At 34.9% G+C, this 25,351-nt stretch overlaps 3 protein-coding genes across 3 annotated transcripts; 2 read left to right on the top strand and 1 right to left on the bottom strand.

Moving 5' to 3' along the window:
• Positions 7,706–10,228, top strand: LOC18613246. Its single transcript, XM_007050376.2, has 6 exons — positions 7,706–7,777; positions 8,699–8,853; positions 8,959–9,072; positions 9,247–9,353; positions 9,759–9,964; positions 10,051–10,228. Exons 1-5 carry the CDS (start codon positions 7,741–7,743, stop codon positions 9,949–9,951), a joined length of 606 nt encoding a protein of 201 aa, XP_007050438.2. The 5' UTR covers positions 7,706–7,740; the 3' UTR covers positions 9,952–9,964; positions 10,051–10,228.
• LOC18613245 (histone acetyltransferase GCN5) lies at positions 11,726–18,489 on the top strand. Its single transcript, XM_007050375.2, has 13 exons — positions 11,726–12,510; positions 12,633–12,697; positions 12,905–12,985; positions 13,289–13,360; positions 13,755–13,923; positions 14,380–14,423; positions 14,582–14,681; positions 15,304–15,372; positions 15,920–15,974; positions 16,373–16,491; positions 16,930–17,023; positions 17,768–17,909; positions 18,091–18,489. Exons 1-13 carry the CDS (start codon positions 11,896–11,898, stop codon positions 18,152–18,154), a joined length of 1,689 nt encoding a protein of 562 aa, XP_007050437.2. The 5' UTR covers positions 11,726–11,895; the 3' UTR covers positions 18,155–18,489.
• Positions 18,852–23,264, bottom strand: LOC18613244 (light-inducible protein CPRF2). The gene is made up of 6 exons (XM_007050373.2): positions 22,823–23,264; positions 22,642–22,717; positions 21,180–21,384; positions 20,502–20,577; positions 20,287–20,412; positions 18,852–19,634 (listed from the first exon to the last, which is right to left on the bottom strand). Exons 1-6 carry the CDS (start codon positions 23,210–23,212, stop codon positions 19,143–19,145), a joined length of 1,365 nt encoding a protein of 454 aa, XP_007050435.1. The 5' UTR covers positions 23,213–23,264; the 3' UTR covers positions 18,852–19,142.

Below are 25,351 nucleotides of genomic sequence, written 5' to 3'. Positions count from 1 at the left end.
TAATTCTCTAAAATTTTACTCTACTATTTGAGCTAGAGCTACTAGTCCTAGATGGAGGGTCTTTCCTTTGTTAGAGTTTTCACTATAATCAGTAAGGCACTCGACAGCCGTCATTGTCGAAGTCACATCTTATACCTTCTGTCCCTGTAGCTTCGTCCTTGCCCATGGTTTCAAACTCTCGAGAAAATAAAACAGTCTATATTTTTCAGTCATATCCTTGATATCTAGCATTAAAGTAGAGAAATTCTTCACGAACTCCCACACTGATCCCATTTGTGACAACTCCCATAACTTTCGCCTCGCCATATACTCAACATTCTCAGGGAAAAATTAATTGTTCAGTTCTTGCTTGAGTTCCGCCCAAGTGTTGATGCGGCACTCACCATCAATGAATTTGAAACTTCACCATAACTTCGCATCCCTAACAAGATACATTGAAGCCATCGTCACTTTGTCCTCTTTCAACTATGTGCGTACAACTCAAAAATATTGCTCCATATCACAAAGGAAGTTCTCTAACTCCTTAGCATCTCTGCCCCCTTCGTATCACTTGGGCTCTAGCACTTTAGCCCTTTTACCTCGATCTACTAAGTTTGCACTAGCATTGCCTGCAACAATAACTAAAAGATTTACCTGAGCTTTTAATTCTCCAATTTCACCTTGAAGAGTGCTCAATGCATCCCTAGTCTCATCATTCAAAGTATTAATCATCTCATATAGTTACCGCTAGACTGTCTCAATTTCATCTATTCATTCGTGTGGGACTATCTGAGCTTTTACTGCAGCCACCGCGGCCTCTAGCTCATCAATCTTTTGATGGTCCTCTAGTGAACTCTGCGTAGTCATCATGTTTTCTCTTTAGCTCAGCACGTCTTGCCTGTGCTCTGATACCAACTATTATGAACTTGAGTTCATCAACCCTAAACTCTTTGCTTAAATATACGATTGTCCGTGCTGCACTTGAGTGGACGTTTACAAGCAAGCTAGCCTATAACTCATTTATATTTGATCAAACATCAACAACAACAACAAATTACATTAAGGCAAAGCACATCAAAACCATAAGGCATACCGAATACCATATATGCAACCACTGAGCCACAAAAAAGAAAATATTTTATTAATTTGAAAATGAGTACAAAGGCACCAAGACATGCCATCGTCGGGCCATAGAGGCAACCTTAGCTAATTTGCTACAAACATACCTTTACTACTGAGACAATCCAATAATCTGCCGACTGCTTACCCCTTATAAAGAGTTTACAAATTTTTACAAGTATTTTACCAATAACCATTACAATGCTTGAAATGATGATATATCCTTTCTAAAATGTCTTTCCCCTTAAAAACTTAACAAGTTTTTCTAAAGATGTCACCACGAGACATTACAATGTTTGAAAGGGAGACATTTCCCTTACAAATACAAAAACTCAATCTCCTAAACAATTCTACCCTGTCATAGTCCGATATAAGGTTGATTCATGACACTGAACCTCCTAACTTTGAAAGTAAGTAACTGATCTCATAGGTTGAAGTACGCGAGATACTTGGGGATAGTATATGGGTGTTGGTCAAAAAATAAGTTCACTAAACATGACCTGATATGAAAGTTTCATTTTGTATTTCACTCATGTGTCTATAGAAATACCATCATATGTCAGTAGTATAAGTAACCTTAGACTTGTGATACTAGGTCATCTTGTATGTGAATTGTCATGCTTTGATTTCACCTGTATGAGTTTGGAGGCAACTAGATGCCTAAACATGGCGCTTTTGGGTATGGCATGAAGCATGCAAAGATGAATGAGTAATCCAAAAAGGATTCATCACCCCAAGTGATTTGAAGGGGACATATCTCATTTGCTCTTGGCTTATATTGATTAAAAGTCCTTAGCCAAGGCAATCTTGATAGGTAAATATGAAAGCTGCAAGACTAATATGGATAAGTTAGAAAGTAGACACTGAGTCAGGCTTATTATTTATCCAAGATATATGAAGAAATGATTGAATTACACTAAGATACTGTACTCTGAAAGGTTAATCAAACCATATTGACTCTTTTGACATTTGGGTGGTCATAATGTATTGTTAGATGTCGCTCATGATTTATAAATATAAAGATAAATTCTTAGTTGTTTTAATTTATATTTATTATCAACATGTTAGGTACTTAATGGGTCACACACAGAAGGTGAATTGTCAAAATTAATTTGAGTTCAATTGGATGTGATCAATTGATTTTATAAAGGCTTAATCTAATTAGGTATTGGGCTAAATCAAATATGATTTGATGGAATATTAAAAAAAAGCCCAATTAGCCCAAGACATTTTTCGATCCTTGTTGGATATGAAGTAGGTCAATTTACTCTGTAAAAGAATCCTTTAGCTTTATTTTGAACGTACAGATGAGTCTTGTTTTAGTTTCTCATCTGTTGAGATATGATCACATCCAAAAAGAGAGAAACACAATGGAGCTCAAAGTTGAGAGTTTGCTAGCACAATTTTTGGCTTAGGAATTCATGCACTCTTAGTGAAGAGATTTCGGCAAGTCATTGTGTGGATCACCATTAGAGGTGGGACAATTGTGCTGTTATGGTTTGATAAGTCTTAGTTGGTGTACAAAAGTAAAAAACCAAAAGCCAAGAAAGACTCCACTAAAGAAAGCAGACATCAAACTTTCAGGTATATCGAAATGTTTCTTTTGTGATTTTTCTAGATTAGTTTCAATTTAAGTAATCCATGGCTTAAGGGATTAAAATTTTAATAATTTTTCGTTACATATAATCACCTTAACATGATTTGAATCCTCTTCATAAACAGTGGCCGAGAGTAACCTTTCCAAGAAAACCCTACACAACAAACTTGTATAGCCCCTAAAATAAGCAAGGAGGCGAAAAAAAAACTAAAAAAAAAAATTCATATAGTCTGTCACACAAAGTCTCCCAAAGTTCAATTTAAGTTGCTCAGCCCTTTGAACTCTTGTTTTAGAAAGATTATTAGCTACTTTGTTGGTTGTCCTTGGGATTTCCTGATTTCCTATTTTTTAACTTTGGCTTTATATCATTCTATCTGCATAATGGTGGCTCGAAGTTTCTATGGTTCTTCCTCGAAATCGTTAACCCATTTCACAACATTTGTTGAGTTGCTTTCCAACACTAGTTCATGTGTTAAAGCCCATTTGTACACTGCAAAATCTGAATAGTCTTCCATATTGCTAACTACTCAATTGTGTTAGCATCTTTCACACCTACAAATAATAGAAAATAAAAGTATCCCACCGTTTCAAGGTCTTTTTTACATAAAAATAGCAAGCTACCTCTATATTGAGCAAAACCTTTCTTATCAATATTTCTTTTACAGCCACTTCTTAACAAGTTGCCAACAAAACACCTCCACTTTATACTGAGTAAGGCCCTTCCATATTTGTTTCCAATAATCAACCATAGTGTTCGAAGCTAACAAGACACTTCTATAAAATGATTTGGAGCTATAAATCCCGCTACGAGTTCCTTTCCATATGACCTTGTCTTCAAAATCTTTCCTTAGGGCTTGCTCACCAATTGTTTTCAAGAATTCACTCCATTGTCCAAGTTTCCAACCGAACATGGGTCTCTTCAGGTTCACCCTCCAATGCTATTCGTCATCATTCCATTAACCAAACTCTTTAATGCCTCATCTTTTTTAGTAGATGAGGCAAACACTCTCGAAAGTTTGTATCATAGCACAACCTGTTCAATCCAATGATTGTTCCAAAATTAATATGCTTCTAGTTCCCTAACAACACTCCCAACCCTTCTTTATAAGTGCTAGCTTAACCATTTGAAGTGATGAATGGTTTGATGATATTTTTCCACACCCCGTAAGTCATCCTAGTGCTTGCTACCACTGAAATCAAACTCTTTTGCCATTACCTTACTTTTTTACTAGTATGTTCCTCCACAAGCGATCATTCTTGTCAGCGAATCTTCAAATACATTTATTTATTATAACTCTATTTTTGAGATTAAGATCAACCAACCCCAAGCAGCCAAGATCTCTATAAGGGCAAATGGATGACCAATCTACATATTAAGTTCTTGTTTCGATGGTACTTCTCGTAAAAATCACCATTGTATTTTATTGAGAGTCTCTTTCACCCCTTATGGCATTTGGAAAATCAACATGTAATAGGTGGATTGATAAACAAAAATTGACCTCAAAATTGTAACTTTTCCTCCCACGGAAAGAGTCTTAGATTTTACTATAGCAAGCGGAGCTTCAGATTTCTCTATAATTAAGTCCCATATGTTGTTTGAGTTGGTCGCATCCCTTAACAGAAGTCTAAGGTAAATTGTTGGGAAAGTACCTGTTCTACATAAAATTCTCCTAGTCCATTCTTGTATTCAGCCTTCTTTCATGTCAATGTCGTAAAGGCAACTTTTATGGAGATTACATGATCATGTAAAATTTTTCAAACCTCAAGTTAGCATCATATGAATATAAATGACAAGTAACATTTTAATTAATAACAATTAGTCAATTGTTATTTGATTTAAAGTAAAAATTTACAGTTTTTATTGAATACAAAAAAAAATGAAAAACTTATTTGAATTTTCTTAAATAGTTTAAGAACGTTTTTAAATACTATGTTTCACTAAATTATGCTCATTTTTAAAACAACAACAATAAAAATGTGCATAGTAATAGTAGTAAGGCATAATATATAAAAAAGCTCCTAAACTATGTAAAAAAATTCAAATCAATTGTTATACTTTAATTGCGTTCAATTAAGTCTTTATACTTTTATTTTGAGCTAAATAAGTCTTTTTACTTTTATTTCGAATCAAATAAATCTTTATAAATAATTATTAACTTAATAAAAATATCATTTGTCATTTTATGATGCTTGACGTTGACATGACATATTAACTTATTATAAATGATGATAATGTGGCAAGTTGATATATAATAATTAATAATGACGTAACATGCTAATTTAGCATGACAACATAGTTATGTGATATTTTTTACTTTTCATATTAACGCTATATCAATGTCATGTAGATATAAAATAACAAGTGGCATTTCGATTAATAACAATTAGTTAATCATTAATTATAAGAGCTTATTTGACCCAAAATAAAAACACAAAAACTTGATTAAACCCAATAAAAGAAAAAGAACTTATTTGAATTTTCTTACATAATTTAAAAGTTTATTTGAGCATTATGTCTAATAATATCAACAACAACAATAATAAACAGTAAGGGTACGTTTGGTTTGCAAAATGAAATAGAAGGAGAATAGAATCTTTATTCTGTAGAAATAGAATAAGGGAGATATAGCTATTATATAGTTTGGTTCATAGGAATGGAATAGGATAAGAATTATTATAATGATTTATTTCGATGATTAGTTGACAGAAATAGTTTTAGGAATAATTAAGAAATAAGTGGTAAATCAAAAAATACCCTTTATTAAAATTAAAGAATTTATTTTGTTAAAAGATAAAAATATTCTAAGTAATTAAATAAAAATACCTTTTACTATAATTAAATAATATTTAGACTAAAATACAAACATATTTTTATTATAATTTAATAATATTTTGTATTAGAAAAAAGTTAAACTTTTTAGTATAATTAAATAATATTTAACATTAAAAGATAAAATATATTTTTCATTAAATTTAAAAAATACTAAATATTATTTTTTATTACGTTTATTATTTCAAATAATAATATTAAATAATATTTTTTATAATATTTATTATAATTAAATAATATCTAAATATTTTATTTTATTTTTTTCAATAAAGTAAAAAATTTTGCTGTCTTCTGTGCTTTTCCCCACCACCACCACCCAATTTGGGCCTATGGAGTAACACTTTGGGAGCATTACCTTGACCTTGTGTCTTTTGTGTTCTAGTTATCAATTCCGCTTTCTTTGCCTTTTTCTCGTCATTATCTTTCTTGATCTTCTCCTTGATTTCACGAAATGCAACTTCTCGGGTAGCATCTCGCACTTGATTGGAAATGAATGGCGGAGCAACACATAAGAGAGAGTGGATAGTAGTGGAGCGCAGCAGTAGTACCGAAAGCTAAAAAAAGGGAGTTGCTTTAGAGAGAGAAGGAGTAAGGAAAAGCGAAAAAAAAAAGTTTAGTATTATTTTATAAGGTAATTTTTAAATTATAAAAATATATTTTTATCTAATTAATTTTTTTTTCGTATTCTCAATAATTCGGAATAATTATTATCAAATGGATATTGATAATGACTATTTAAATCCCTAACCATTTCATTGAACCAAATACAGTTTTTATCTCAAAAATAAAAATAAGAGAGTAATGATTATTCCATTCCCCCAACCAAGCTCGCCCGAAAAGGAATGGAAATCAATTCACATTAATGCCCATATGGGGAGAATTAAATGCTGGAGTTATATTTTTGTTTTGAACCCTCCTGAGCTAAAACCAATTCATATCACTGCCCAAGCCAATTAATCTCAACTTGTCAGACATACAGTCAGAAAATTTAATTAAGAATCAGACAAGCAATAGTCGGCAAAAAATCCTCTAAAATAGAACAATTGGAAATAAATTTCATGTTCCTTGTAAAGTTTCAGCAAGAATCCAATTCTTGTGACTAACAACGTACGCCCTTTTTGGAAACACAGAGGTCCTTATCCGACAACATTAAACTCAATTGAAAATTTTTATCAGGAGGGAATTTTCCTTAAAGAAATTTCAACTAATTTGAAATGTATTGAAGTGTACAACGAGATGTCATCATCTCTTTTTTTTTTTGGCCCCCTCAAATACCCTAATTATGTACTCTAATAACTAAACACACACACGCATATAAATATATATATATATATATATGCAACTATGAACATATATATGAAGAGAAAATTACCCTGAATATTAATTTAGAATACAATTACTCTCATAAACCCTAGTGATGAAGCATTATATCCCAACATATGGTTTACTTTGGAAGGACATAGCCAGCAAAAGATTAATTAATTTATACAGATAACCATATAAAAGGAGAGATAATGTGGAAATGTTTTAGTAAAAGAAGGTAGAAATGACAAAAATTGATGAAGCTGTCCGGGGGCGACGTTCAAATTCGATACTCAATAGGCTGCAATGCGAGCACATTGAGCGGGAGGGAGGATGGTAAGGTGGCGTTTTGAAACGTCACCAATACCAATTCATGTTCCTTGACCTTTTATCCTGCGTTTGCATTTCTGGGAATTGATTGCATTTCTTTCTTTGGAGCAAAACCTTAACAAAAATGAGTCATGACTCGTGACCACACATTTTACCATTAGTTCATTGATGACATACTCGCTCTGCATATATGACAACTCATCCTGACTCGGTGGGGCTCCCATTTCCTAAATATTGCCCTCAAAATCCACCTATCATTTTTGGAAGTATAGTTGTAAATTGGATACGTTTGCCCACTCTTGTAACGAATCTCAAGTGCAGGTGTCGCTTGAAGCCAAACGCTCTCAATGCAGCCAATTATTATATATATGGTGTCATTTTGTCACACTAAAAACTACTCTCACAAGTATCAGCATTCTGGCAAGTTACTTTCATCTTTTACCAAAACTTCTTTTAGTTACACTCCCTCTTTTCCTTCATTCTTTGCCATGCATATATATATATGTATTATATAACAACTTCCTAATCGTTTGATCTTTCTGTTGCAGGGATTTGTTAAGGATTCGGTGATTTTTATCTGAAGATGAGGACTGTTGTGTTTGTCAATAGCATCGATGAAGGTGAAATCTTGATGCCACAATTGCTTTTGCACGATTTAGTCCACTGTTTGATTGGTTTTTGATTGTAAATGTTTACGTTCCTTTTTCATTTTTATGTACCATACTTTCGTCTGGTTGATTTACTTCTTCTTCGTTATAAATTCATATGAGACTGTTGATTCGTATACTAGCAATCTTGATCATATGCTTTTATATATATATATATGTAAATCAATCAGTTTTTTTCTTTTGGTTTTTGTTTTTTAACCAATATCAATCCAAGTCATTCTATATCTTTTCGTCAGTCTTGTCTCAAAATTTGTGAAAGATGGTTACTGATCGCTAATCTGCTTCCTGATTGCTCTTCAAAAATGTATATACATCAAGATTATATTTTGATTTTCCCCTAAACTATGTTTTTTGACAAATCTCTATGTCAAATTTTATTGTCTTGATCTATCACATATGCATCTTAATAGTTTATTGATCAATAGTTATTTACGCGCCAATTAACGATCATTTAAATTTTTATCTGATTAGCAGTTAAGTGGCCGTTTATTTGATTAACAGTTATTTACGCGCCAATTAACAGTCAATTAAATTTTTATTTAATTAAAAGTTAAGTGGCGCGTGAATACACGGCGCGTGAATATCACAATAATAATAAATCTATTGTACTTGCAAGACAGTAATAATAAAATATCATTGATAAGGATTGAATTATTTAAATAAGGTAAGATCTATGATTTTTTTGCTTGTATAGCTATCATCTTGATCAATAAATTACAATCAATTATTCCTTTTGAATTCTGAAATCGTACTATGTATAAATATTTATCAAATATAATTAGCAGTTGACTACATATGCCCTAGTTTAATTATTAACCTTCAATGAATTTGTAGTGAAATTTAAAATCAATTTGCATTCATTTTTCTTAATAGATGAAGCTGCATATTCACCGGAGCCGACCATTTTACCAAATCAAGTTCAGACCACCATCTCCAAGGATACTGCAAAGCCTGAATCAGGAGGTGTCGTGCAACCCACCCCACTGAACGGAGATAACAAAGATGAAAAACAGCAGCCTGACCCCGGTGTATGGTTTACTAATTTTACTGTACTTATCACTGCTTAACATGATGCTTTGTTAAAATGAAGCCCATGATATCCACTACTTACCTATTTAATTATAAATGAACAGATGGTCATGAGAGCTAGGAAATGGATTGGAGTCCTGGTTTACAAAGAATCTGATGATGGCTCCAAACATATGGGCGAGGTTGTGGATTACTCTGAGGAAACTGAATTGTACAAGGTCATGCGTTCTTCATTATTACAATAGTTTTAACTTTCCAAATCAATGCCTTCTAGGATTTTGTCTGAAATGGGATCTCTTTATGTATCCTTCATTTCTCGTAAAACATGACGTTTTTTCTTGGTTCCTTATTACACCCATTGTTATTGCAACTCAACATCTTTGTTTTTGCAGATTGAATATGAGAATGATGTCTCTGAGGACCTGGATTATGAAGCATTACTGCCGATTGTAGCCCCTCCACCGGTAGTTTGCCAATATCTGGAAAGCATTGGTCCTAGGTAAATCACTAAATTAAGATGGCTAAGCAGCATCACTACATTAAAATCTTTGTGATTAATGCGGACATGGTATTTTTAACTATATTTTAATGCTTGATGACATGTTGTTTCCATTTGGTGTTTCTTGTTTCTCATGTAACTCGCACATTATACTATATATTTGATTGACTGATATATTAATTAACAATGTCAAATTAAACCTTGAACTCTAAACTATAAAGACTTCATGTACTATTTGTATGGTTACGTACTAAAGGTTTTGATCAAAACTTATATGGTTGCATGTTTGCCTTCTCAAAATGTCCATACATATTGGTTACTAGCTAGGATCGAAACTTTTGATGTGTGCATGATCTCTGCAATATTCAAGCCTTGAACTGATTAGAATTTGAAATGTTGGCTCAGTGAAAATGAAAAGCGAAAGAAGAAACGGCATCTGTCAGACACAACAGTGCCAATTCATCCGAGAAGGCCTGCCGCCCCAGTCGAGCCCGAACCCAAAAAGAGGAAGGCCAAAAAACCTGCGGGTTCTGCCAGCACCTATGTGCCCCTGGCATATAGAGAGACCAAGAAGGATGCCTATTACTACTATTATTAGTAGCTGCAGTGTGGTTAATTTCACAATCCTTGCTTGGAGTCATTGCTGAGGATGATCGATCTTGGCTACGGGTTTAATGCTTATTCTTTCTGTGTGTAGGTTGGACCAAGGAGCTCTTGGGATGCTGCTCAAGGGATTCTAATTCAATCGCAACTTTGCAATCAAGTGCTGGTTATATTCGCCTATGTGTGTTTTCGCTCCAGTTTGTAACATCGTCTAGTATTAAAACTCTAGATTTATTCCCGTTTCTCTTCGGATTGCTTTGCTGTTTCAAGTTGTTTTAATTTCATGTCTTTGTTGTTAGCATTGAGATTGCAAGGAGATGACCTTGTGCTTGGATTAATGTCTGAGATATTATTATGGATTTAAGTTTGAGATATTATGATTATGGATTTGATTCCTCAAGGCTATGTCTTTTAGTAGCTAGTTGGTACTTAACTTTTTAATAATAACAATGTCATTACTAAAAAAGAGAATATTTACCACAAAGATATTCATTATAATATATATATATATATATATATATATAATCAAACAATCATTTATTAAATTATCTCTCACTCGATTACACACCCAATTCTTCATTATTTTCATTGTTAAAAAAGTTCTTTGAACATTTGCAGTCATAACAAGATCAAGACTAATTTACTAGGAAAAAAAAAACTAGTGGATAAACAAGCAGTTTCTCCTTTGTCCGCACTAGTTTTTTGACAAGATAACCAACCTCGCATGTCAAGGATACAAGATCACTACTAACCATTGCTGTAAACTCAAGAGGATAAACCTAGGTGCAAATTTTAGACTTTTGTAACTTTACATTATCTGTTGACACAAGCCTGGCAATGCATGTAAAAAACGTTAAGGTAAGTTCAAATTCAAATTTATGTTTTAGGGTTTAGACTAAGAGAATTCTAGACTTTTCCTAATTGGGTTTAGTACATTAACTTATGATTTTGTCACAGCCGAACGAACTCCATAAACACTGAAGAACATGACATTGCCATGAACACAATTGGTTTTAAGTGGCCTTAATTGGTATGAAGAGTCAAAGGATATGGGTTAATGGACAAATTTCATGTATACAAAAGCAACATGGGGATCTACGGAGAAAGAGTTGGTATTGGACCAGGAGGCACTGCTTAGGCTTTAAGGTTGTTGTGCTGTGAGTAAGAGCGTAATCAAATTGAGTTGAGTCGAAACAGTGCATGATCTGGAGCTTGAGCTCCACTCCAAACTCGTAGCTCAAGCTACATCGAGTATTATTTTTCTGGCTCGTGCTCGACTCGAGGAGGATCCCGAGCTACTTGAGCTCGCTCGACTAGGCTCATCAACTTAGCAAAAAACAAGCTCGATTAAGTCGGGTTTGGTAATTAAAAATAATTATTTTTATATAAAAAAATTTATTGGAAAATTTAATATATTTTATTATTTTGGATAAACCGTTGAAAATATTTTTTTCGAAAGAAATTTTCCATTTTCAATCTCATGTGCCTTCATTGAGCTATTTAAAAGAATAAAACTAGGGATGACGAAACTTTGATTTAAATGATTCAACTTTGTCTACTATATCTCTGGGCATTTCTGTCAGATTTCACACAACGTGAGCGACAAGAATGCCTGCTGCCGGCTTCATTCAAAAGTGTAGGCGCGAGAAATGTTCAGGCCCATTAAAAATTTATTTTGGGCTCGTAATAGAAGGATGGGTCCAAAGTTAGATTTGACTGTTCTTCCTGCGCTCACTGCGATAGCACCGTCATTACTAGTTAATTAGACACCGGACCCGAAGCGACGCTGCTTTCAACACCGAAACCGGGAAATTTGGAACTGGAATAACGATCCAACCAATTTCCCTGTTTTCTCTTTACTCTGCAAAGCCCTAATCCCAGCCAAATACCAGAAAGCATACAAACACACACAAAAAGGAAAAATCCCTAATTCTCAGAAATGGACTCACACTTAACCGCACCGAACCGCTCCCGCAGCTCCCAGACCCCATCCCCATCTCACTCAGCCTCCGCCTCCGCCACCTCCTCCCTCCACAAGCGAAAAATCGCGACCGCGGCCTCTGAGGACCACGCGCCCCCTTCCTCGTTCCCTCCGTCTTCCTTCTCCGCCGACACACGCGACGGCGCTTTGACCTCCAATGACGACCTCGAGAGCATCTCCGCCCGCGGCGCCGACTCCGATTCTGATGCTGACGACTCGGAGGACGCCGTCGTCGACGACGAGGAGGACGACTTTGACCACGACAATGATTCCTCTATCCGCACGTTCACCGCCGCTCGCCTTGAATCCGGCTCCGGAGGCGGAGGTGGCGGCTCCGGCTCGGCTCGGAACACGAAACTCAAGACTGAGAGTTCCATGGTTAAGATTGAGAATGCTGACGGAGGAAAAGACGGTGGAGCCCCCGGGTCTGGGTCAGCGGGAGCCACGGGTGCTGCCGGGGCAGGTGGTAGCTCAGTGGCGGCAATTTCAGTGAAGGAAGATGTTAAGATATTTACTGAGAATATACAGACTAGTGGAGCTTATAGTGCTAGAGAAGAAAGCTTGAAAAGAGAGGTAAAGTTTTCAACTTTCACAAAAACTAATGCACATTGCGTCTTACTTTGTTTTAATGGATTGCTTTTCTTGTGAATTATGGTATATACTTCTTACTTTTATTATTATTTTTCAATTTGCAGGAGGAAGCGGGAAGACTCAAGTTTGTTTGCTATTCGAACGATGGTGTTGATGAGCATATGGTTTGGTATCTAATTCACTTTTTCTTACGCATTCTTTTGCATTTTTTTCCCTGGAAATTGTTTTGAAATCTTCAATTGTGCATGTTCGCTCTAGTTATTACTAGCCTTTAATGGACTATGTGTTGGGGTTTTGGTTTTGGCTTTCTTGCAACACTCCATAAACCTGCGAACTGATAATTAAAAAAATTATGCTTTTGCTTTTGGTTTTTCAGGTTGATTGGATTAAAGAATATATTTGGAAGACAATTACCCAATATGCCAAAAGAGTACATTGTCCGGCTTGTGATGGACAGGTAGGAGAGGAATTTTTGAAGTCACATACTGCTCTTAAGTTTTAAATGGGAAACCTCACTTTATTATGGATTTCTTAGTTGGGTCAAACATTCGTGCATCTTAATATATGAGTATTGAGTTGCTGGTGGATATTTTTGTACACATGACATAAGCTCATGTGGAATATCTTTGTTAATTCTCCTACTGCTTCTAGTGAGTTATTCTGCCTCTTTAAATTACATAATCTTCAAGTTTGCTTCGCAATGCATTCATCAGTTGTGCATTTTGAGATCTCACTGTGCTTCTTACTTTGGATTTTGTAGAAGTCATAAGTCTGTGATGGTTATCAGACGCAATCAGGTTGTTGGTGGCATCACGTATCGCCCATACGTCAGGTAAGATTTAATACCCGTGTATCATTTTCATTGCTACTCATGTTGTTATGAGTCCAATCAAATTCTGCTCCTTATATGGTATATTCTCCTCTTTGAGATTTTTCTTCTTATTTGCTAAATTTTTGTTTTAGTATGTCTTCACTAAATATTGAGTTGTACTTCAGTTTTACAATAAACAATCTGAGATTCTTATGGTAATGACTCAATCACAGCATGGCTGTCTGTTCATTTCATTCAACAGTTTCAGAACAACTCTAATATCTTCTATGTATTTTTTTATTCTGCAGATCTACTCTTGTAGTGGATGTGAATATCTGAGAATTATTTTTCTTTCATGATGTTAATGCTTTAATTATTCTTTTAACTAATACTTCTTTCCCTGGTAAAAAATCAGCCAAAAGTTCGGGGAAATAGCTTTTTGTGCAATCACAGCAGATGAACAAGTTAAAGGTTATGGTACCAGACTGATGAATCATTTAAAACAACATGCGCGTGATGTTGATGGACTAACACATTTTCTGACTTATGCTGACAATAATGCTGTTGGCTATTTTATCAAACAGGTCTGATAATGTTTTTCCCTTGTGATTGTCCTGGTGTTTTGTTTTTTATGCTTGGCGTAGCATAAACTTACAGAACTAAAACATTTTCAGATCAATTATATACAGTATACAATCGCCTATGGTGAACTTCTTTTTGGTGGAAAATTAGGTTTAAAGTTACAAAAAGGCAAAGGTTAAGGAAGCTGTCAAGAGGATAGATCAATCCAACTGAAATGGGATTGTAAAATATTTTGTCAACTGATTAAATAGGAATTTGCTGAATGTGTTTAGGTTGTGTCACCCCTTCTGCATGGGAGAAAAATCTTCTGTGCAAATAACCTCCAAAATATAGCTAAGAATTACTGATTTTTTATAGTTGCTTCTTTTGTATAATTAATGAGCTGGGTTTGGCGTGCTATTGTTATCTGAATTGAATAAATGCAGTCTTAAGTGACTTTTTAATTTATCTACTTGCAGGGTTTTACCAAAGAGATTCACTTGGAGAAGGATCGCTGGCAAGGGTATGGTTAATGTGCAACCACACCCTTTGTCTTTCTTTTTTCCCCGTCCCTTACAGCTCAAAGGCCATTTAGTTTATGCTATTGTTAATAAATCAAGGAGTTGAAGATGTCCTTGATATCTTTCTAGGCTATGTGTAATAATGTCTTTACATTTCTAGGTATATCAAAGACTATGATGGAGGGATCCTTATGGAATGTAAAATTGATCCAAAGCTGCCGTATACTGATTTATCAACCATGATTCATCGCCAGAGGCAGGTAAAGTTATTATTTGCTCAGCAATGAAATTTTTTTTTTTCTATCAATTATCATAACCCTCTATTATAGCCCAATTCAACTTGTGAGGTATTGTTTGCTTGTTCCCATTAGATCTCATGATTTTATTCTCACTAGACACCTGACAAGCTGGGTTCAAGGTCCTTCATAGATAACACTGGATCTTCCTAGTGCACATCTGATGTGGGATCCATATGGGTTACAAATCTCTTCCTGTCCAACCCTGTTGTCTTCACTAGGAAGCCACATTATCCCCACTTCTTGGGTCAAATCTGGGGAGGCCTGCAACACTGTTATCGTCAAATCTTGATTGACCTATCATAATAACTTAGATGCAAATAGGTCCCAGCCTGGCTCATTGTGGGATGTCGAGAATGGATAACTGAACAAGTGATGGTTATCATAACTGATTTATAGTTTCAGTGGTGTGTGAAGAAATTGATAACCAATCTCAATCCGCAATCAATTAGTAACTTTTAACCAAAGTTTGTTCTTTTCATTACTTCTATTTTTCCCTTCTCACTATTCACATGCATATTCTGACTTTATTATTTTAAACTTTTACTAAAAATGTGCTTTATTCTTTGTCATTTGGGATTGATAGGCAATTGATGAAAAGATAAGGGACCTCTCAAACTGTCAAATTGTTTACCCAGGAATTGATTTTCAGAAGGTACATGGATCTCATGCTGTATATGTGCTGTTAGTTTGATTGAATTCAAATCCAATATTTGTTAATAAATTACAGTTTGTGTTGAAGTCACTTGTTAGGCCTTAAATCATGTTCGATTTTACAGATACAATATCAATGTTTGTTTTGCATTTTAAATTTTACTCAATGCCATCATTGTACATTTTTGTTGAGGAGGTACTTGTTTTCTCAGCATTCTAGTTTTGCCTTTTACTTTGTCTGTGTACATTGCTTGCATGTGTATATTTGTTCTTAAACCGCATTCCAGTTCACCGAGCTCTGTTTTCTTGTCAGTTTATTCATTTATTTTTCTTAGTGTTCTAATCAGTGAGTGAAAAAGATCATTTTAAATTAGATCTAGTGAAGTGCACAAATCTTGTCCCACTTCAGTTGTTGGTCCCCCTAAATTTTTTATAAAATTATTTTTGTTCTTACCATACTTTGCTTTGTAAGGTTCGGTGGTTGAGTTTTTGCAAATGATGTATTAATATTTCAAACATAATTGTAATGAAAAATTCATTTGATTCAGAAAGAAGCTGGTATTCCTAAAAAAGTCATCAAAATTGAGGATATCCCTGGTTTGAGTAAGTACTTTTGTCTCTTATTGCATCAGTTAATTTGTGTTGTTGTGTTTGCTTATACATTCTTGGCTTTTGGTAGACATCAATGTATTAGGTAATTTCCCTGTTACTACTTTCTTGTGTTTCATATAAATATTATATTATATCTGATATGCTATTGCAATTGCATGCATTTTTGTAGCTTGACAAATTTGGTTGAACACATGTCCCTCCCTGTAGATAAACTTTTTCAGTTTCCAATTAGGAGGACATATTAAGTTTATGTTCCATCCAGCAACTTGCAATTTTTTTTCCCTTTCTTTGGTTATTTTTGTTGGGTAATTTATATACACAAAGACTGTGTTTGCTTGCAGTAAGTTTTAACTAACTGAATCCTAAATTTTTGTTTAATTTGGTAACAGAGGAAGCTGGATGGACTCCTGATCAATGGGGCCATACACGATTTAGAGCCTTAATTGTTTCCACAGACAATGCCACAAATCAGAAACATTTAACTGGTTTCATGCGCTCACTTGTAAAGGCAGGTTTCTAAACTTTTAATTGGTTCTCATCTGCATATGATTTTCATTATTGCACTTCTCGATAGACACTTGATTTCCTTTTAAAGTTGTAGTCGGATATAATTTGGAATAATTGTGCTTTGTGATATTGCAAATGAATCTGGTCTGGAAGTTTGTTAAAGGAATATGCATGTGCCCTTCTTCTAGCAATCAAACACTTAATTTCCAATGGATCAACGTCTAAGATGCAGAGGAAGCTATTTTCCACCTTTACCCTTTAAAGGAAACTTTCAGTACTCTTGCAATGGTCTAATTACAGCATATATGTTAACAGATTGTTGCCCTTTGCTTTTTCTCATTTAACTAGGTTTTTATTTGGTTGACATGAGATATCTATTTGAGCATCTTCTGCCATGGATTTTCATTGGATTCTAAGCAAATTGGTTATGTTCAAGCAGTCAATGCATGACCACGTTGATTCTTGGCCATTCAAGGAGCCGGTTGATGCCCGTGATGTCCCTGATTATTATGATATCATCAAAGATCCCGTGGGTAAGGTTTTATCAGATTTATGTCTCATCCTCCGTATTTCCCCACCCCCCCTAAAAAAAGAAAAAAAACCTCATATTTCTACAAACTGTTGTTTCCTTTCTGAAAAATTCTGAGATGTGCTTTCACCATTTTTTGTGGTCATATCTTTGCCAATTGTATATAGCCCATTAAGTACTGAAGAGGCAAGCAATTCCGTTATAAAACTAGCCTAAGTGAACCCTTGTGTTCAGAGTAAAGGAATAGTCATTTATGGGTCATGTAAACAGCCTTGATAGGATAGTTTTCCTGTTAAGTAGGTTAGGTTTAAGTGAAAGGTTTTTATTTTGTAATTTTTCTTTTCGAAACTACAACTGATAGAACCCAAATGCCCAATCTTACCTGGAAGTGGAAAACTAAAAGCAGTGCATTATATTTAGTTTGACTTGATGACTTTGGAATTTTCATGGTTTCTTTGTAACTCTGAATCCTGAATTAGTAGCCATGACCTTTTGTCTAGTAGCTTGACGAAAGTTTCAAGTTTCTATTCTGAACATTTACAGCTTAGCAGGTCATTAAAATTGGTTGTTTGCATAAATAACTCCTAATTATACCACCAGCCAAGCTTATTGCAGGTTCAGGTGGTTTATTAATACCATAATCAAGTTATACCTCCTGTGATAACTTTTGCTCCAGGTTTTAAAGATGCTTGAAAGTGGAACATACAGCAAATATTCTTATGCTTGATTGTATATCCTTGTAATGCAGATCTGAAGACTATGTCAAAAAGAGTTGAATCGGAGCAATATTATGTAACACTAGACATGTTTTTGGCTGATGCCAAGAGAATGTTTGCCAACGCGCGCACATATAATGCTCCCGATACAATATACTATAAATGTACAAACAGGCATGATAATCACTTCCTTGTGCTTATCTGTTGTAATTTTTAGTTGTTTTTTGTTCATCAGGATTATAAATATGCAACCAGGCGTGATATGATTGGTATCATGTCCTTGCGCTCATCAGTGCTCTATATTTTCCTTTTTGATCTTTCATCATGATTTTGACTTTAAAAAAGTTTATTGCAGGCTGGAAACGTATTTCCAGAGCAAAGTTCATTCAGGTCTCCAATCTAACACCAAAATTCAGTAGTGTGAACTCGACTCAGGTCGTACTCTCTGATGAGATCGGGATTCAGTGATTCAGGCGTTTGCCCCGATTCAAGAATATGCAAACATTAGTCTTCATAGTCTCGTCTATATTCTGCCGATCTTACTCTGGGGAAATGCAGAAATGTATGATGAATAATTTAATAGATTACTAATAGGGTTAAGCACAGACAAAAAATACCTCATGATAATTAAATTATTCTGCATCAGTTAAAAGTGTTATGGTGATTGCTAGCTGGTATGAATCAGGTAAGTATATCATCATATTGTAATTGATATAATTTGAATTCCTTGATTAATTATGTATGTTCCTGATTATATAAGCGCATGGTTCTGAAAATGGCTCCCAACCTGCCAGATTGAGCTCGTAATGACATGGCTCAATCATGGTTATTCTGATGGAAGAAAATAACTGTTTATCAACCTCTTAAAAGGACGTCAATACGCAATGGATGGAATTATTTGGTAAATGGCAGCGCCCATGGATGTTGTGTAAGTAATTTATTCAATAATTGAATTGAAACATTCATTTCCCGTTGGGTTCGCTGCATTTGTGATCTCGAATGAGACTGATGCTGAACAATATTCTTTCATGGTCGGGGTTATAGGTTATGTAACATTATACCTTGAAAATATATTCATTGTCGATTGCATGCAATTATCTCAATGCGCAAGACAACTCGTCAGAAAACAAGTATTCACTCTCCATGATCCACCTTGAAAGGCTAATAACGGCAGATTTAACTCCTAAAAGGAATTTCATACAGATTTATTTACCAAATAAGTTTACCCAAGGAACTGACAAGTACGGCCATGTTATGATCACAGATATGATGGTCAACGTTGATGAAGATCTTAAACACAAGAATGCAGTGAGAATCAATACCCATGAATAGATTTAACCAATAGTAGTACCACCAGCTAACCTTCTCCAAAACCAACTCCGGAAACAAGAGGAGAGGCTCTAAAATTCAACTTTGCTTCTTGTTCTTGGCAGCCGCATGGGCTAGTCCAGGCTCCCAGTTCTTGGCAGCCGCATGGGCTAGTCCAGGCTCCCAGCCAGGCATGCTTCCGCATGGACTGACACCAGGGCCAATCTGCTTTTGCATGCCACTGTGCGCTATCTGATCTTGCACGCGCTCCAAGCTGGGTGTATGCTGCAAAGCAGATGTTTCATTGACATTATTCACTCCTACCTCAGTTTGTGGATTCACAATAGGAGGAACCGGGGTGTTGCCCCGGAAACTGTTGTCCACTCCCTGATGATGCATGGGAGCCGCAATGCTTGGAACTGGTTGTTGAAAAAACTGGTTAGTGTTTGGCTGCAATGGAACAGGAGCAGCTGTAGATGCTTCCAATGGGCTGCTAACAAAAGGCATTCCTACACTAGGTACATTGGGCCTAGATAGAAGGACAGGGTTGATCCCTGTCACCCGCTTAACTGTTTCTTCAGCCATTTTCACCTGAAATTTTCATATAGAAAAATCAACCTTACAACCCAGAATTAAGTTGCAGCAGCAATAGCATAATCAATAGTGACTTATAGCAACAATGAAAAGAGTTAAATAACAGTTTCAGGCATAAAGATGCATGATTGTGTTTCACAGCTGGCAACAATGCAAACACTGACGTTGGCATCTGATGTCCAACAAGGTAACTTCAATGAAATATACTGGACACTGGAAATTTAGAAATTTAGAAAGACATTGGAAAGCATGACATATTACAAGTATATGAACAGTTGAACACACCATAGAAGTGACAGTGTGTCAGTACTGGACATGTCCAGCAGATTCCTGAAAGGAGCACATATAAATCGCCAATAACCAAATTAATCTCCCTTCCCCTGAGAGAATTGCAGCTAATATATTCTGCAAGCACGTTTAGGATTAAATCCTTTAGTCCTAGATGGAGAAGGAAAATGAATTTCCCATAGCGTTTCAAAATTTGAAACAGACTAATCTTCACAAACTTCGAGGTGTCACAATAACATATTCTCCTGTCATTTATTTGGAAGTAAGTTTTCAACTTTCAGGAGGACCGATATATCAACTGACTGCAGAATAACTGGACCATGACAAGAAAATGCAAAATTAGACAACTTTGATGGTTTACCTTTGCTCTTAATGTCTCGATATCAGCCTTAAGAATTCTATTGTCAACAGCAGCTTCATCATACTTGTGATTCATGTCAGTTAGTCGCTTAAGTAATGTGGAATGTTCAACTCTTAGTTGACCAACCTAGAAAACATCACTTACAGGATCAAAAAAGACAATAAAACAGAATGCATAAAAACATCAAGGGGAAGAGGGAAATGATGCGGCAAAACCTGCGCTTCAAGATCATTCATATGTGCTTGCTTTCTTCTTCTAGAGCGTCTTGCTGATTCTCGATTTGACCGCATTCTGAGCCATCACCAATGTACCAATTAGTCGAGGCAATTTTGTGATTGCATCAGCAAATTAAAACTTGAACTATGTAAGAATTTATTAATTCACACATGGTAGCGCGACAGGTGATTATTGCTTAGGACAAACAAATAAATTGATATTCTTTAAAACACACAAACACACACACAAAAGGAAACGAAATCCATATTCCTTGAAGAACATGGATCCCAGAGGCAAGAACTGGGATTAATTTTTGACAAAGGTAATAGTATTTTGTTTGATTAAGTGTACAGAGTCATTAGCTCAAGTTCTCTTCACAAAACAAATATTTGGTTCTTTTCAAGGCAACAAATTAGTAGTTCTTATAGCTATTACTTACAAAGAGAAGACTCTTTTTATATAAGGACAAAGTTGTTACATTAGGACAAATTAGTAGTTCTCATAGCTATTACTTATAAAGAGAAGACTCTTTTTATTTAGGACAAAGAAAAAGAGAGAAAAAAAAAAAAGGGAAAGCAAACATGTTAAGCGAAAGAGAATAAAGAAAAGAACAAATAGCATTTCAAACCTCTAAAACCAATCAAGAGTACCAGACAAAACTAAAAATCACTGATTACCTCCTTGCACGTTTTGCATCAGCCGGATCCATGTTCTCGGTGGTTTCAGTATCTCCTTCAAGTTCATCATCATCTGAATCTTCTCTTGATGACCCACTTGTGGTTTGCCTCGCTTGTACCCCTGATTTTCTCTGTGTAGTTAACACAGCCTGTGTTCCACAAGGTGCATCATCAGGTTCACCCTGTCCCTGAGCCTTTGAGGAACCTAAAATGGTAGAATTTTTATTAAAACGAAAAATCAGCAAGATATTATATGTAAAATACTTATACGAAGAGGAAACCAAATAATGCATTAAGAGTTCTAAAGTTCTTTAGCAATAGTATTAACAGTTTAGACCTTAGAATTCGAGGAAAAGGAAGCCGGAAGGATAATGGAGAAGTGAAGAAATTACTTGTCTTGTTTGATGCCTACATAAAGTTTATAGAAAAGTAACAAAATTTATCAAAGCTAGTAAAGCAAATTAATTCTGTTTTTCTGCATCCTTCCATCTTTTTTCTCATTTTCCTTTTCTTCACTCTTTCAGCACAAGCATAAATAGGAGATGGAATGACATTGCACTCTGTGAAAACCTGGACTATTACTATCATTAGGCATAATCATGCATGATATATGCAGGATGACTCCAGCAAAACTAAATTACAAACAATGTTCTCCTACAGTTCATCAAGCAGCCAAACAATCATTGTTGAAGTTAACTTAGAAGGACCCAAACTACAGAAATATTCATGTCATTCATTCTGACACAATCAGACTTGATGAACTACATTTGGCTCAACACATATAGACTTTTTCAGTAAATAAAGGGAACCAACTGACATATAGAAAGTTAAACTCAAGCTAAGGTCAAAGTTTAATGGTTGCAGCCACCTATTACAATGACACAAGCTTATAAACAACACTATGCTAAATGCTAATCAACCAATATATAACCATAGTGGCCATCCCCATCTGCAGTCTAACCCTAAAAAAATTAGTCAGCCGCCTTCATCAGTTCCAAAATACAATTTTGTCAGCACCACTAACAAGATAACGGACACTTTTTTGCACAAACCATAACAATCTTACATCAGAAACACTAATTACTACCAAGAATTAACTTGCTGCCAATCTAACTCCTAATCAGGAGTAAAAGTACCCCTCTGAGCTGACTCAAAAGCAGCTCCATACAATTTGGCAAAGTAAAAGAAACAGAGTATCAGCAATGAAAATTAAAACAGATGAAAAATCCCTAAAATTCATTTGCACAGTTGCAAAAATCGTATGCATATCTTACTAATAGAGAAAAAGCTCCAAAGGAATTGCATTTAAATGTGGTCAAACAGAGTCAACAAATAAGAATAAAAAAAGTAGAGGTTCCTTCCTCCGTTAAAAAAGTTACATCCATTGCATTAGAGATAAAAAAATCTAAAGACTCGGATTCATGAAAAACTCAAATAGAAGGCATGCTAAGCAAAAGCTTACCTTGAACTTGGGATCCCGATTGAAGAGCCCGATCCTCAGCTTGGGCAGACGAATCTTCTGCCTTCACAGCCGACGCCTGAATTATTGTTTGCAGATAAAATTCAGCATTTTTTGAAGAAAAAAGTATTATTACTGATATTATAGTAATGATAAGATATCCAATTTAGAGAGAGAGGAATACACGAGAGAGAGCAACAGCAGCGCAGGCTTGATCGAGCTTGTTCTTGAGGATCTCGCGGTACTCATCCGAATCAATCGGGACCGTCGGTGTTGGATCCGACGGTGGAGGATGATGATTCTGATTGTTAGACCTTTTGATCTCCACCACGTCACTATCACCATCACCTTCTTCAGCTTTCGAAACGGACGGCTGAGGCGCCGCCAAGCACGGACCAATCACATTCTCGCCCGCACGCGACCCTGGAGTCGCCCCGCCTGCGCCAGAAAATTCTTCAAGAAACTTCTGCAAAGCCCACTCAGATTGGCTTCGGCTCATCCCCGCCGCAGCCTCCAACGCCGGAGTCGCCCAGAAGGGGTCGGAGAAATCGTCAACTGAGAACACAGTATTCATCGTTTTCAGTGTAATCTTTTTCTTTCTCTGTCCGCAATTTGCAATTGGCCTCTTTCTCCGTCTCTTCCTGTTTTATGCGGGAACAAACAGAAAATATCTACTACTTTGTTGTCTATAAAACAATCCAATAACAGAGCGCCGCGTGGATAACTTCCGGGTCTTATATACACGTGTTAGTATATTAGTGGGTAGTGAGGGCGACAGCTGCTGGATTTTGGAGCACGTGATTTGTGAAGGTAGGTGTGGCCCGATCTGCGGGCTAAGGCCAAAAAAAGAGAGGAAGGGGGCGGGACCAATGAACAATTGTACGTATTGGGGTCAAGTGAGCAAGGCTGTATGACTCAGATTGTGACGCAAAAGTGTGATCAATTGGATTCTCGAGCTGTCACTGGAAAAACAACAGACTGGGTCCCATGCCAAGGATTTTGCTGTAAGGCTGACACGTCACCTCTTATTTCCCAACATCTCAAGGTAAGTATATTTTTTATATTTTATATTATATACCTAATTTACAGATTTTTTTACTCTCTTGTAAATTAACATTAACGTGTTGCACGTGGATGCATTCGAGATAGTAATAATTTTTTGGATAAAATATTTTTATTTTTTAAAATTTTGATTGAAATTATATAAAAATTAATTAATTTTTAAAATAAATATTTTATTTTAAAAAATAATTTTGTTAAACACGTAAGTCTAATTATTAGTCAATCCTTAATATTTTTATCAATTTGATGACATGATAAGAATAAAAAGATAATTTTATTTTTGATTAATTTTTAAAATTATTATTATATAATTTTATTAATTTTTTATTAATTTAAAAAAAAACTCTCCAAAAAGAGCACGGTATTCCCTGTTTTTGAAGAGCTGGGGTGCTCTCTATTTTTTTATTTTTTTAAATATAATAATAATTTTTTAAATTAATTAAGAAAAAAAAGATATTTTAATTTTTTTATAATTTTTATTAACAATATCTGCACTCTTGCAACGGAATGTTTATTTCGAAAATTAATAGATCTGTTTGAAATTTCGATTATAATTTAGGAAGTGGGAGTATTTTATGTTATTTTTTTATGCAATTGAGTTGAAAATAGTTTGTAAAATAGATATGCAATAATAACTATATTATCATATTTTACCATTAATGTCTGTATTGTCTTGTAAGTTATTGCTAGAACCTGTTGAAAGAAAATCCATAACATTGGATTTTCTTTTTCTAGAAACAATAAAGTGTACCAACAGGTTCGACCATAATTGTTTGCAATTCACCTTCAACACTAACAGTAGAAAAAACTGTTACGTGCCCCCAATTTTACGAAGACACTTACGGTTGAAAGTTTGTGTTTGATTGTGACCAATTGTCTTGCAGGGTGTTGCTCCATTGTTCCTCACCCAGATTGTCATTTGTATACTTTGGTTGTCTTTTTTCATGAATTGATGCAATTGGGGAGTATTTCGTAGACTCGTTATGTTGAGGAAGACTCCTAACTTCCAATATTTGCATTCTCCTTACTATATTTTGTCTTGCATCATTTTTTTCATCTATTTCTATAAGAAAAACATAAAAGACAGAATAAATTTTTAACACAATATAAAATTATTTATCATAAGTAAATTACATACGAAGCAATAAGTATTGATAACAAAATAAAAGCAATAGTAAACACAATATCAAACCAAAAAGAATATTAATAAAAAAGCATAAAATGTAAACAAAAAATATGTAAGTATAAAATGCAAGCATAGTAAATGTACCAAAATTCAAAATTACATAAACTTAATAATTGAAAAAAAAACACCATACTTGTTGAACACAAAAAAAAAATACAAATAACATCATTCACCAATAAAAAATTAACGTACTTGATAATATGCAACAAGTATTTTTCTTGAAGGTATCTTCACACGCAAAAATATTAATTGTAAAAAAAATATAAAGAAAAATATAGCCATGCCAAGTAGAATAATACTCATTCTTAAATTAAAATAATAAAAAAGATTAATAAAATTGAGAAATACAATAAGCAGCAAATGTTGTACAAACTATATCTTATGTGCTAACTTAATTGTAAAAACAATTGAATTACACGTTATATTAAAGTAAAAACATTTTCATCAATCCTAGCAGCTGTAAGC

The sequence above is a fragment of the Theobroma cacao genome, chromosome 1, assembly GCF_000208745.1.
Source record: "Theobroma cacao cultivar B97-61/B2 chromosome 1, Criollo_cocoa_genome_V2, whole genome shotgun sequence".
Lineage (NCBI taxonomy): Eukaryota > Viridiplantae > Streptophyta > Magnoliopsida > Malvales > Malvaceae > Theobroma > Theobroma cacao.
This window is presented reverse-complemented; position numbering and strand designations above follow the sequence as displayed.